Here is a 14,865-nt window from a genome sequence, read left to right as displayed (position 1 = left end):
GTCTGCACCCCAGGTTGAGTGACCAGTGAGGCTGTGGTCACTGGCTCAACAGGAGGAAGTGTCAGACTTGGAATAGCCGTACTAGCATCTATCTCAAAACTAGTGGCCTGTGAGGTCACCATATCTGGTACACCAGAGAAGATACATGTAGTTGGAACAGCTGAACTGACTTCTGTCCCAAGGCTGGTGGCCATTGAGGGTGTGCTATGGGAAACATCGGGGGTTGTTCTGGGAAGAGTTGGGCTGGATTCTGCAGGTTGGGTGACCAAGGAGACTGTTGACTCTGATTCATGCAGGGACTCAGTCAGAGTTGAAAAGATTATATTGGTGTCTGTCCCAGAACTAATGATCAGTGAGGTCACCATCGCTGGTATGCTAGGTGAGCCAGTCATCACTGGAGTGGCTGAAATGGCTTCTGCCGCAGGAATGGTGGCTGCTGAAGATGTGGTGTCTAATTCACTAGGGGAAAAATTCAGAGTTGTTTTGGAAACAGGTGTGCTGGTCTCTGTGGAATGGAGCCATGAGGTTGTTGCATTTGGCTGACCAGGGGAAACAGTCAGAGTTTGATCAACTGAGCTGGTCTCTGTCCCAGAACTAGTAACCAGTGAGGTCACCACCCCCAGTACATCAGGGGAGACAGTCGGAGTTGGAACAGCTGAACTGACTTCTTCCCCAGAACTTGTAGCTGTTGGGGGTGTGCTGTCTGATTCACTATGAGAAACATTCAGGATTGCCCTGGAAACAGTTGGGCTAGTCTCTGCAGGATGGGTGACCCATGAGGTTGTGGTCTCTGGCTCACCAAAGGAAACAGTCAGAGTTGGAACAGCTGCACTGGTCTCTGCCCCAGAACTAGGGACCAGTGAGGGTGTAGTCTGTGGTCCTCTATTGAAAATAGATGGGGTTGTCATGGGAACTACTGTGCTGGTCTTGTCTCCAGGTCTGGTGACAAATGAGGCTGTCATCTTTGGAACATCTGGGGTTGTGATGATCATTCCTGTTGTGCTTATGCTGGCTGTTTTATCTGATGTCCTAAGGAGAGACAGCATACCTGAAGTGGGAGTAGAGACTCTGGTAGTCAAAGTCACTGTGGAAGTGGTCTTCAGAACCATGGCAGTTGTCTCTGCCCTCTCTTTCCCTCCTGTTGATAGTCCTGTGAATTGTAGGAGGGACACATGATTACTACTTACTGGGTTGGCAATCGCTTATTTTTTCTCCACATCAGGAAAGGGAGAGAAATGTCTGCCTGGGGTGTTCCAGTGATGCTTCTGGAATGGGAAAAGGAATTGTGATTGGCATTCCCTCACCCTACCTGACTCATCTTGGGCTGCAACTCCTCCATGAATTCTTTTTCTGTTTAAAAGTATTTATTTAGAACAGGAATAGAATTTTAAAACATCAGTTTATAGGACTTCCCTGGTGGTTCTGTGGTTAAGACTCCATACTTCCAATGCAAGGGGCACTGGTTCGATCCCTGGTTGGGGAGCTAAGATCCCACATGCTGTGCGGCGGCCAAGAAAATATATTAAAAAATCAGTTTATGAGTTTATTATAAACATTAAGAGCATGAAAATAAAAAGAGAACAGTGAAAATACTGAAAATGGAAACCGACATAAGGTTTATTATTTTTTTCTCAGGTAGAAATCAGAATAATAACAACAGAAACAAAACTCAAAAACATAATGGAGTAAAACTTTCCTTAAAAAAGATCCATGCATGGGACTACCCTGGTGCTCCAGTGGTAAAGAATCCACCTTCCAATGCAGGGGATGTGGGTTCGATCCCTGGTCAGGGAACTAAGATCCCACATGCCGTGAGGCAACTAAGCCTGCGTGCTGCAACTACTGAGCTTGCGGGCCTCAACAAGAGAGCCTGCATGCCGCAAACTACAGAGCCCATGCGTTCTGGACCCCACGCACCACAACTACAGAAACCACACTCCCTGGAGCCTGCGCACCACAACTAGAGAGAGAAAATCTGCATGCCACAGCTAGAGAGAAGCCCGTGTGCTGCAAAGAAAGATCCTGCATGCCTCAGAGAAGATCCTGCATGCCACAACTAAGACTCAACGCAGGCAAAAATAAATTAAATAAATAAATAAATCTTAAAAAAAATAAGATCCATGCACATAAAATGAAAGAGCTCTCTGAAATCCGAATAAATCTAATTGCTCTTTTTATTAACTATAAACACAGGTGGCAGCTATATTGCCCAAGTTCAAGAGAGTATAAATACCTCAGGACCATATTGGAATAATCATTAATCTAAAATGAGTGAAAGTAGGAGAAGGAAGAGAGAAAAAGATTGATCCAGAAAATTAGACCACTGCTCATTTTTTAACCAGAGCTGTGATGATATTTATTTGTTTAGCTTTGAAAAAAATATCTATCTATTCTGAACACACCCTCACAGAGATCCTGAGTCTGTCAGTCAGGCTATCATCTGGGCAAGTGTTCTATCACCACAGGCAGTTTCTTCATAAGCATCTCTGGTTGGGAACTGACAGTTGAGAATATGATACTGAAATGGAGCAGGACCCTATTGTCTCTGACCCCCACGTCCTCAGCCTGCCTTTTGTCTGTGGAAACACTTTAGCCAAAGAATAAGTTTAATCAGAGAAGTGAGAAAATGCAGAAGCAAAGAAAAGCAGTCAAACAAGACTAAATGATAGTTTAGTCATTAAGCAAAGTCAAGGACCTTTAGGTCCTTCTCAAGGGCTATAGATAATATTCTGAGCCGTATCCTGTGAGCTGTCTTGTAGAAACTGAAACCCCTACCAGGTGGAAGAAATTAACTACATGATGACCAGAACATGTAGCTATGACATAAGCTGACACAATTCCAAGAATTTGCCTCAAAGAAGTGGAAACAAACTGGCCCTAAAACTGTACTTAAAACAATCAAGATGATGCTGGTCAGACCACTGATGACCAATTTCAAGATGACTGTGAGAGCTGACTCTGCTGTTTCTGCATGTAGCCCCATCCCTCCGTCTATAAAAGCTCTTGCCCACCGGTTGTGGGGGTGGGAGTTGGCCTTTGGACTGGAGTCTGCCCTCCCCTCTCCCTGCAGTTGCTGGCATCCAAAATAAAGCAAACTTTCCACCAACCTTGCCTCTTTATTGGCTTTTGAGCGGTAAGCAGTTGGGCCCCACTTTCGGTTACAAATAATAATATCATAACTGGAGACCTCTCATTTGTTAAGTATCCTATTTTAATTGTCATTTTAAACCTTTAAAATTATGATTACATAGTAATCACTTTTATTCTATGGATGAAAGAGCCGATCCTCAGGGAGGTTAAAATTTTTAGATAGTACATCCGAAGACTTGACTTTATTTAATGCACCCAATACCTATTTTGATGTAGATATTTCTCCCCACACTTTACAGATAGGAGCTTAAGCAATATATCCAAGATCATCAAGTAAGTAGCTACTGGAACCAGTACGCAGAGATTTTTTTTTTTTTTTTTTTTTTTGCGGTATGCGGGCCTCTCACTGCTGTGGCCTCTCCCATTGCGGAGCACAGGCTCCGGACGCGCAGGCTCAGCAGGCCCAGCCGCTCCGCGGCATGTGGGATCTTCCTGGACCGGGGCACGAACCCATGTCCCCTGCATCGGCAGGCGGACTCTCAACCACTGTGCCACCAGGGAAGCCCCGTAGGGCTTTTTTTTTTTAATTAATTAATTTTTTTTTTGGCTGTGTTAGGTCTTCGTTTCTGTGCGAGGGCTTTCTCCAGTTGCGGCGAGCGGGGGCCACTCTTCATCGCGGTGCGCGGGCCTCTCACTGTCACGGCCTCTCCCGTCGCGCAGGCTCAGTAGTTGTGACTCACGGGCTTAGTTGCTTCGCGGCATGTGGGATCTTCCCAGACCAGGGCTCGAACCCGTGTCCCCTGCATTGGCAGGCAGATTCTTAACCACTGCGCCACCAGGGAAGCCCCCGCAGAGATTTTTGATATTTAATTACATCTAGAGTGTCAAGACCAGGATTTAAACTGTAGTTCATGTAAGTCTAAGAACTTTACCTTTTTCGATAAACTATTCAGGAAGTGAGAAGGAGATCCTGGGAAGTTTGGCCAAGCACGGATAACCCACAAGACTGTGGTTAACGTTGCCATTCGCTAGGGAATGAGGTTACAAATGGATTAAAAAAATTTTTTTTGGCTGCGTTAGGTCTTTGTTGCTGCGCTCAGACTTTCTCTAGTTGCGGTGAGTGGGGGCTACTCTTCGTTGCGGTGCGCGGGCTTCTCATTGTGGTGGCATGTTGTTGCAGAGCATGGGCCCTAGGGTGCGCAGGCTTCAGTAGTTGCGGCATGTGGGCTCAGTAGTTGTGGCGCGTGAGCTTAGTTGCCCCGCGGCATGTGGGATCTTCCTGAACCAGGGCTTGAACCCGTGTCCCCTGCATTAGCAGGTGGATTCTTAACCACTATGCCACCAGGGAAGTCCCACACAAATGGATTTTTTTTTTTTTTTTGCAGTACGCGGGCCTCTCACTGTTGCAGCCTCTCCCGTTGCGGAGCACAGGCTCCAGACGCGCAGGCTCAATGGCCATGGCTCACGGGCCCGGCCGCTCCACGGCATGTGGGATCCTCTCAGACTGGGGCATGAACCCGTGTCCCCTGCATCGGCAGGCGGACTCTCAACCACTGCGCCACCAGGGAAGCCCACAAATGGATTTTTGAAAATGGGTTTCAGGTTGGTTTTTTTTGTATTTATAAAACAAAATCCTCAAAGTTCTAGTCACTTTCTATAAATTTCTCTGATATATTTATTGTCTCCTCAATGCATATCAGTCAGAGAAGTAGATGTGGGAACTCCTCCATGAATTCTTGACCACCCCGTTTCCAGATGTTCTCTGTACTCTCCCTCTGAGCCTTTTGTTCAAGCTGTTTTCTCTACCTGCCATGCCCATCTCTCACAGGTTTTATGTTCTGCCCTTCTTCAAACCCTAGCTCAAATCTACCTTTACAAATCCATGTAGGAATCCATCTGTCCCTTCTCAATGTTTCCTCATCATACTGTCTGAACCTGCACTGTACCACCCCTCCCAGTCTGCCTGGTAATATCTACTAATGTCTGACTGCTTGGCATATTGTAGGGGCTCAACAAATATTTGTTGAATGAATGAACAAATACATGGATGAATATGCACATTAGCAGGTCTCCTCTGACTTGAGAGAGATCATGTATCTTTGTGCTTAAGAGCTTGGGCTCTTACGCCACATTAGTGTTCTGGCTCCTCCACTAAACAGATGTGTGGCTCTTTACGTTGTCAGATCTTGCTAGACCTCCATTTTCTTATCTATAAAGTAGGAATAAGTACAGTGGTCATCTCAGAGTCTTGATAAAAATGCACCAAGCACAATGCCTCCTGTTTTGTAATAAGATGTTACCACTACTACCACTACTATTTATCTACTATTACCACTGTTATTACTACTCTTGCTACTACCTACTACTACTACTCTTAGTACTCTCACTGCCTCTACCTACTATTTCTGCTGTTATTACTACTGTTACTACTACCACTGCCACTACCTAACATTACTGCTGTTACTACTACTGTTACCACCTATTACTACTGTTATTGCTGTTACTACTACTATTACCACCTATTACTACTGTTACTACCACCACTACTACTACTGTCTACTATTATCTACTACTGCTAGAGTTATTACTACTGTTACTACTATCACTGCCTCTACCTACCATTTCTGCTGTTATTAATACTGTTAATGCTACCACTGCTGCTACCAACCATTACTGCTGCTACTACTACTATTACCACCTATTACTACTGTTATCGCTACTACTGCTGCTGCTGCCTGCTATTACCTACTATTGCTAGAGTTATTGCTACTGTTAGTAGCTACAACCACACATTATTACTACTCCTGCTCTTTGGACTTCTAATATACAATAAATGTTTACTGAATTGAATTTGCCAGGAACCATGCTAGCTGGCCAAGGTGACTGGAATTCAGTCTCTGAGGAAGAGTAGAGTGATATTGGCTGAGACAGCAGCTACTCACCAGGCCTTCAGAAAAAGGTCCCCAGGAAGGAGGAAGAACTACAGGGAGGCTTCTCTATAAAGACCACAAAGCCTACTGGAGGTTGCTGCAGGGAGAGGGACAAAAGGAGGAGGATTTGGACTCTGATGGTGGAACAATGTCCTTGTGTTGCTGGGTATGCCCTAAAAAACATCTCCAAGAGTACACATCCTAATGTGTTTAATATATATTTGATGATGAAGATGATGATGAGCAAATTGCCTAACATGCCTTGTATTTTTGAGCCTCACAAGAACACTGAGTGTATATCCTATTATTCTTGTCATTTTACAGACCAGGGAAAAGACAGAAACTCAGAGATCATCATTTGCCAAGATCACACAGCTACTGACTGATAGTGTGGAAATTTGAACATAGTTCTCTCTGAATCCTAGACTTATGCTCTCAACCACTGCAGGTTATTAATTCCCTAACGGAGTTTCAGGATCTTGTGGGGGCCAGGATGGAAAGGAAGGATGTAAGGAGAAAATGACCATGGGGGTGGGGTCCTCAAGGATTCTCTAATTTAGTGGTCTCAGCCTGGGGCAGTTTTGCTCCCAGGAGACACTTGGCAATGTCAGGAGGCATTTTTGGTTGTCACAGCTGTGTGTATATGGAGGGTGCTACTGGCATCCTGTGAGCAGAGGCCAGGGATGCTGTTGAACATCCTACAGCCCCCTACAACAAGTAGTTATCTGCCCAAAATATCGATAGTACTGAGGTTGAGAAATCCCGCTCTATACTGAAAGAAGCCAATGAATATGGTTAGCTATACCTCATAAACTTTGCCATCTAAATATTGGTTATCACCTGAAGCTCAGTGATCCATTTCCAAGTGATCTGGTGTAGCCAACTGGCAATGCCTCACTCATATCCCACAAGCACTCACTGCTGTAGTACGTAATCACAACGGGATCCTAATGCAGCCCCTGTAGCTCTGCACCTAAGGGCTTTCACTTAGCCTGTGTGTCCGGCAGGCTGGAAGTGCTGAGGGTTACCTCCAGGACCAAGCAGCCCATGGCCAGCAATGGAAGGAAGTTGGATGATAAACACTCCAGCCACTTGGCTAGGTGAGGTGTTCTATGCTGTCTCCTAGAGGTCCCGAGTGGAACTGACACTCTTTTGCCCACAGCTGTGACCTGCTCAGGAAAGCACCTTGCATTGACTTCCTTTCCTTCTCTTCTCCAGCGCTTCCTGGGACCAACCCCCACCTAAAATAAACTACTTGCCCACATCCTTAACTCATGTCTGCTTCTGCGGGGAGCCAACCAAAGATACCTGGGTCACAGGATAAGACTAATAACCTGACTGGTAGTGACTCTGTCCAAAGCCTGGATCTGGCAAAAAGCTTCCAAAATGTACTGGTAAAATAGTCTGGTCTCTAAAAATGTTGGAAAATGGGACATCCCTGGTGGCGCAGTGGTTAAGGATCCGTCTGCCAATGCAGGGGACACGGGTTCGACCCCTGGTCCGTGAAGATCCCACATGCCGTGGAGCAACTAAGCCTGTGCACCACAACTACTGAGCCTGCACTCTAGAGCCCCCGAGCCACAACTACTGAGACCACGTGCCACAACTACTGAAACCTGCATGCCTAGAGCCCATGCTCTGCAACAAGAGAAGCCACTGTAATGAGAAGCCCACACATCGTAATGAAGAGTAGCCCCTGCTGGACGCAACTAGAGAAAGCCTGCGTGCAGCAACGAAGACCCAACGCAGCCAAAAATAAATAAATAAATAAACAGATAAATAAATAAATAAAATTTTAAAAAATGTTGGAAGAAACTTAATGGGTATGGGGAACTTTACCTTTTAGCCATGTGGTGAGGAGAACCCCTCTCCTCACCATGCACCTCTTAAACACTCATGCAGACCAATAATACTGTAACATGTTAGTAGGTGCTTTTCAGCAAAAAAAATTATACAGTCAAATAATTATGTAAAACCCTGTGTTGAATAAGGCTAAACAAGTTTCTTTACAGCAGGATATCTCAGAGCCTTTAACATGCTTATGCATGTTATTACCCTCTAGGAAGGAGCAATGTTTTTTTGTTTGTTTGTTTGTTTGGCACACCACGCGGCTTGTGGAATCTTAGTTCCTTGACCAGGGATTGAACCCGTGCCCCCTGCAATGGAAGCACAGAGTCCTAACCATTGGGCCGCCAGGGAATTTCCAGGAGCAACACGTTTGTCAGACTTTTTTGGCCACAAACTTTTTGTCCTTTTGTTAAAGGGCATCCAAGCATTACAAGGGCTTAAAAAGTTTTCTGAATGTTGTTTTCTGCCCGTCTACAGTCTCATCTCTCACCATCTCATCTGTATATTTCATAGTTTAGCAAAGGTGAATTATTTGTACCTCCCAAATATGTCCAGATTTTACCCTTCCCTGTGCCTTTGCATGCAACTCTCCCTTCTGTCCAGAATGTCTTCATCAGTTCTCCTTGTCTTCCTGCTAAATTCCTCTTCATCGTTTCAAACCCAGCTCAAATGTTACCTCCTCCATGAAGCCTTCCTTCTACCATTCAAGTACTTTAAAGTTGCATCATATAACTAATAAGGACCTACTTTATAGCACAGGGAACTCTACTCAATACTCTGTAAAGGCCTGTATGGGAAAAGAATCTAAAAAAGAGTGGATATATGTATATGTGTGTAACTGATTCACTTTTCTGTACACCTGAAACTAACACAACATTGTAAGTCAACTATACTCCAATAAAAATTTTTTTTAAACTTGCATCATAATTATTTTTTTCCTTTGTTGTCTCCTGTACTGGACTGAGAGCTCCATGGATGCAATGCCGATCTATTTTCATCTGTGCATCCTTAGTTTATGTCATAGTTTCTAACACACAGTAAATTATTAATAAGCACTTTCAGAGTTAAGTTAAACTGGGTCGGATTTGTGAAGCTGACATATCCAACCTTGAACTAAACTCACTCAGCATGTTATGAGGGAATGAAAAGTAACATCTACCTGGTAACAACTTGACAAAGATTCAGTTGAGACAGGGAAACCCATGGCAACTCCACATAGTTCTTTCTCTAAAGAAACAAACATTTCATCCCTCTGGAACAGGAAATAAAGGCATAAGTCGGATTACTGGGAAGTAAGCAAAGTTGAACCTACCTCTAAGACTAGCAGACGTGGATGCCAGGGGGACATGGACGGTGGTGTCTCCATGTGCTGCTTCATTGGGTATCTTTGTGATATGCTCCACAATGCCGTCAGTCCCTGCAGGAGAGGGTAGGGAAGAGACCTAGAGTAACTCATCTCATCCAGAAGGATAACATGGTCTAAATAGATCCACTTAATTTGACTACACAATGCATTTCTTCTCAACCATCTGTATGGATTGGAACCAGGGCTGTGTTCATCCATTCACACAGAGATTCATCCATCTTTCTGTCCATCTACCCTTATATCTACCCATTCCATCCATCCTTCCTTTTATCCTTTCTTCCTACCATGCATCTTTCCTTTCATATTTCCTCTCTCCTTTCTTTGCAACTTTTCATCCCTACAGTATTTCCTTCAATCTTTGTTTCCTTCAATCCTTTCTTCCATCCATCTTCCTTATTTTCACCCTTCCCTCTATACATTCATCCTTTCTTCTATACATCCATCTTTTCTTCTTTCATTTATCTATCACTCCATTCTTCCTTTCTTCCTTCCTCCCATCCAACCACAGTCCTACCTTCTTTCCATTCCACTCATCACTTGCTTACTGAACACCCATCACTGAACTATCAAGCCACGTTTTAAGACATGGGTCAATAGCCATCAATGTGTCTAACCTGATTGTGAATTGTTAAAACTGGTTTGGGAAATAATCAAATCACCCTTCTGTACATATTGTCTAGTGAACAGGTGCTGGAGTAGTTGGAGGGCCTTGTTGGATTTGTGTCCAGAACAAAATCTGGCGTCAAATTCAACTTATCCAAGGAATGGAATCCTCCCAAGAAGTTCCCTACCTCATCTACTGTTCTTTTGGAGGTGGTGTTTCTCCTCCTAGGTCCTAAGTACTTCCCACATCCATAGGTACTTTGTTCCCTCGATTTTCATTCACTCACCTTTTTCTTTCCCTTCTCCTTGCTGACTCTCTTCTCAATATAGAAACATGCTCAGTTTAAAGGAGGAATCTCTCCTTTTATCTATGTATTATTTTATCTGTTGTTTCAGTCCTCTAAAACTCATTGATGCTCCCTTCATTAGAATCCCTGAGGACCCACATGTTGTCAGAGAACTTCTCACCTCATTTCAATTTGGCTATTCTGTAGCATTTGATGGAACTGACCATCCCTCCTTCCTAAAACTCTCTCTTCCTCTGGCTTCTGTGAGGCCAGAATCTCTTGCTTTTCCTCCTATCTCTTGGACCACTCCTGCCTAGCCTAATGGCTAAGAACATAGGTTCCTAGTCCCATATAATCTGAGTTCTTATCACTTACCAGCTTTAATGATCTTAATCAAATTACTCAACCTCTCTCTGTATCAGTTGACTCATTTGTAGAATGGGCTTATAATAGTCCCTTCTCAAACTGTGTTCCAATGAGGAATTTAATAGAACAGCATTTGACACAGAATAAGTGTTCCATAAACGTTTGTTGTTATCATTATTGTCATCATCAACATTAGCTGTAATGTTACAACATCCATCATGGTACTATAATTATTCAACTACTTGCTTATTTAGCTTTGTTCCCCCAGTGCTTATTTCAATGCCTGAACATGAGAATAGATCAACATATATGTTTGCTAAAGGAATTTCTGGTGCAGTAATAAACTCCTAATTAACTCCTTTTTACCTGTCGGAAAAGAAGCCATTTTCTATGAGCCCCAAATAATGAGAGTGTAGGAGCAGTGGGTCCTTACTTGTCAACTGGGTTGAGTGTGGAAGAACTTGAGAAGAACTTGTCACTGTTCCCAAACCAACACTCTCTGTCATTCTGGTATCCGTAATGGGTGGTAAAGATGTCCTGACTGGCTGCGTCCAAGTCTGCAAAGTACTGGCTGTAACCAAGGGTAATGCAGCAGTGCTTTGGCTCTCTGCCTCAAGGTTGGTGTCTACTATTCTTGGGGTAGCTGGTGAGGAAGTAATCCAATGGGGGAGTGGGCTGGTTGAAGAATCAGTGGTACGGAAGGTCAAAGAGGGGAATGGTATTGAAGCTGAAGAAGGTAGACTGTCTGCAGTGGTGGGCATAGTAGCATCCCCAGGGCCTGATTCTGTCCTAGAAAATGGACTAACTGAAATGGCACCTGGAACTCCAGATGTAGCAAAGGAAGCCATGGCCTCTGACAAATAAGGTGTTAGTGTGTTATTAGCAAAAATGGTCTCAGCTGAAGACAGCATATCTGTGCTTAGGTAACGTGTATTTTCTGATACAGGCATAGAAAGATTGGATTCTGGGACAGTTATGCCAGCAGACCTTGTAATGGAGAGAGAAGTGTAAAAGCGTGTGACTGTTTCCACTGGAATGTCAGTATACTGTGTAGACAGAGGCTGATCTGGTGCTGATACTTTCACAGAAGACGCAGCATCAGTCCTGGGACCCTTCAAACCATGAGTGGACAGAGGCGATGAAGGTGTGTTTGTGAGTGTGCTTGAGCTGGAATCCAAGGCTATTCTTGTCTCCTTCAGTCTAGGAGTCAGATGGGAAAGTGTCTTCGTCTCAAAGGAGGAACGCATTGATGAGGAAGGAGTGGTCTCATACACGGAGGAAGCAGTACCCATAGGATATGTGGTGCTGGAGGACTCAGGAAAAATTGGGACAGAGGAACTTAGTTCGTGTCCAGAACTGCTGGAACCCACAGTACTCATTATTGTGTATAGGGGAGGAAGAATTTTCGCTGTATCTATGGAGAATTCAGAGGTGGAAATTATCTCAACTGTGGGACTACTCAAAGTTGGAGGTAACGTGGTCACTGCTACCAAGGTTGTACCCAATCTGTCTTCGGTCTTCCCCAGAGCACGGGTGAGAACTGAGGTCACAGGTGTAGGAGAGGAGGGGCTCCTCCCTGATAATGTGGATGGCTCAGGAGAGTGTGTTCTCATGGTAGGTACAATCACTGTGGAAGATGGAGAGCCAGTTTCTATCACAGAGGCAGGGCTTGGCCAAGACACATCCTCGGGACCTCTGCTGCTGAGAGTGGTCATCTCTGGGTGTGTAAAACTCTGAGTCACAGTCGAGTGAATCTCTGCCCCTGAGGTGTTGGTTGTAGTGCCCAAGGTGAGTGGGTCCTCTGATGTAGCTTCAGTGGGACCAGTATGGGTTGTCATGGTGACTTCTGCAGATTCTGTCATCACCGAAGAGGCAGAGGGCCAGGTGATAGTTCCTGCAGGGAAGTCTGGCGACATCGTGGACTGAACAAGGCCAGGGATGGACGTGCTGCTAGAGGAGATCAGTTCTGTCCTAGAGATCTCAGTAGTCGTATCAGTGGGTACTTTGGAAAGGACGCCGATTTTCTCTGTGGCTGAGTGGTTCTGCTGGACGGTGCTTGTGTTCCTCAGTTCAGGAGTCAGAGAGGATATGGAGTCTAGCTCAAACACTGTAGTTTCTACAGAGTGAGGCACTGACGTGGTAACACGGGTGTCCCTAGAGTTGGAAGGAATAAGCTTTGGAAACGTGACATTGGATGGCTCCGAGTCAGCTGGGGCAGATGAATGTGTTTCATGTCCAGAGCTTTTGTTGGCCCCATTGATCCCAGCTGTGTTTCTGGAGGGCTGAATTGCATCTGTACCTGTGGAGGCTTCAGAGGTGGACAGTATCTCAATCCTGGGGCTCATCTCACCTGAAGGTGAACTGGGCACAGGTTCCACACTTGTACCCAATGTGTCTTTGGTCTTCCCCAGACCACGAGTGAGCAGTGAGGTCACAGGTGTAGGAGAGGAGGGGCTCCTCCCTGGTAATGTGGATGGCTCAGGGGACGGTGTTGTCCTGGCAGGTACAATTACTGGGGAGGTTGGAGAGCCAGTTTCTTTCACAGAGGCAGGGCTTGGCCAAGACACATCCTCGGGACCTCTGCTGCTGAGAGTGGTCATCTCTGGGTGCATAAAACTCTGAGTCACAGTCGAGTGAGTCTCTGCCCCTGTGGTATTCGTTGTAGCGCCCAAGGTAAGTGGGTCGTGTGAAGTAGCCTCAATGGGACCTCTTTGGGTGGTCATGGTCACTTCTGCAGATTCTGTCGTCACAGGGGAGGCAGAGGGCCTGGTGATCAGGCCTTCAGGGATGTCTGGCGACATCGTGGACTGAACAGGGCCAGCGATGGACGTGCTGCTAGAGGAGTTGGGTTCGGTCCTAGAGATCTCAGTAGTCATATCAGTGGGTACTTTGGAAAGTACGGCGATTATCTCTGTGGCTGAGCTGTTCTGCTGGACAGTGCTGGTGTTCCTCAGTTCAGGAGTCAGAGAGGATGTGGAGTCTAGCTCAAACATTGTAGTTTCTAAAGAGTGAGGCATTGATGTGGAAACACTGGTCTCCGTACGGGTGGAAGGAGTAAACATTGGAGACGTGACATTGGATGGCTCTGAGTCAGCTGGGGCAGAGGCATGTGCTTCATGCCCAGAATTTATATTGGCCCCGTGGGTCCCAGCTTTGTTTTTGGAGGGCTGAATTGCATCTGTACCTGTGGAGGCTTCATATGTGGACAGTATCTCCTTGGTCGTGCTGATCTCACTTGAAGGTGAACTGGACACAGGTTCCACACTTGTACCCAGTGTGTCTTTGGTCTTCCCCAGACCACGAGTGAGAAGTGAGGTCTCAGGGGTAGGAGAGGAGGGGCTCCTCCCTGGTAATGTGGTTGGCTCAGGAGAGGGTGTTGTCATGGCAGGTGCAGTCACTGGGGAGGATGGAGAGCCAGTTTCTTTCACAGAGGCAGGGCTTGGCCAAAACACATCCTCGGCACCTCTGCTGCTGAGAGTGGTCATCTCTGGGTGCGTAAAACTCTGAGTCACAGTCGAGTGAATCTCCGCCCCTGAGGTGTTGGTTGTAGTGCCCAAGGTAAGTGGGTCGTGTGATGTAGCCTCAGTGGGACCAGTTTGGGTTGTCATGGTCACTTCTGCAGATTTTGTCATCACCGAAGAGGCAGAGGGCCAGGTGATGGTTCCTGCAGGGAAGTCTGGCGACATCGTGGACTGAACAAGGCCAGGGATGGACGTGCTGCTAGAGGAGATCAGTTCTGTCCTAGAGATCTCAGTAGTCGTATCAGTGGGTACTTTGGAAAGGACGCCGATTTTCTCTGTGGCTGAGCGGTCCTGCTGGACGGTGCTTGTGTTCCTCAGTTCAGGAGTCAGAGAGGATATGGAGTCTAGCTCAAACACTGTAGTTTCTACAGAGTGAGGCACTGACGTGGTAACACGGGTGTCCCTAGAGTTGGAAAGAATAAGCATTGGAAACGTGACATTGGATGGCTCCGAGTCAGCTGGGGCAGATGAATGTGTTTCATGTCCAGAGCTTTCGTTGGCCCCATTGATCCCAGCTGTGTTTCTGGAGGGCTGAATTGCATCTGTACCTGTGGAGGCTTCAGAGGTGGACAGTATCTCAATGGTGCTGCTCATCTCAGTTGAAGGTGAACTGGACACAGGTTCCATACTTGTAACCAATGTGTCTTTGGTCTTCCCCAGACCATGAGTGAGAAGTGAGTTCTCAGGGGTAGGAGAGGAGGGACTCCTCCCTGCTAATGTAGATGGCTCAGGGGAGGGTTTTGTCATGGCAGGTACAATCACTGGGGAAGATGGAGAGCCAGTCTCTATCACAGAGGCAGGACTTGGCCAAGACACATCCTCGGGACCTCTGCTGCTGAGAGTGGACATCTCTG

The 14,865-nt window shown here is 45.9% G+C and overlaps 1 protein-coding gene across 1 annotated transcript in view; it reads right to left on the bottom strand.

Annotated features, from left to right (window-relative positions):
• Positions 1 to 9,208, bottom strand: part of LOC309821290 (mucin-16-like) — a 35,278-nt gene extending 26,070 nt beyond the window's left edge. The window contains exons 1-2 of the mRNA XM_082652482.1: positions 9,181 to 9,208; positions 1,049 to 1,150 (exon numbers count right to left, since the gene is read on the bottom strand). Coding sequence (XP_082508608.1) covers positions 1,049 to 1,109 — 61 coding nt within the window. The 5' untranslated portion in view covers positions 1,110 to 1,150; positions 9,181 to 9,208. The remainder of the gene's footprint in view (positions 1 to 1,048; positions 1,151 to 9,180) is intronic.
• Between the last annotated feature and the right edge of the window lie 5,657 nt (positions 9,209 to 14,865).

The sequence above is a fragment of the Grampus griseus genome (genome assembly GCF_964374135.1).
Source record: "Grampus griseus genome assembly, chromosome: 3".
In the NCBI taxonomy this organism is placed as follows: domain Eukaryota; kingdom Metazoa; phylum Chordata; class Mammalia; order Artiodactyla; family Delphinidae; genus Grampus; species Grampus griseus.
This window is presented reverse-complemented; position numbering and strand designations above follow the sequence as displayed.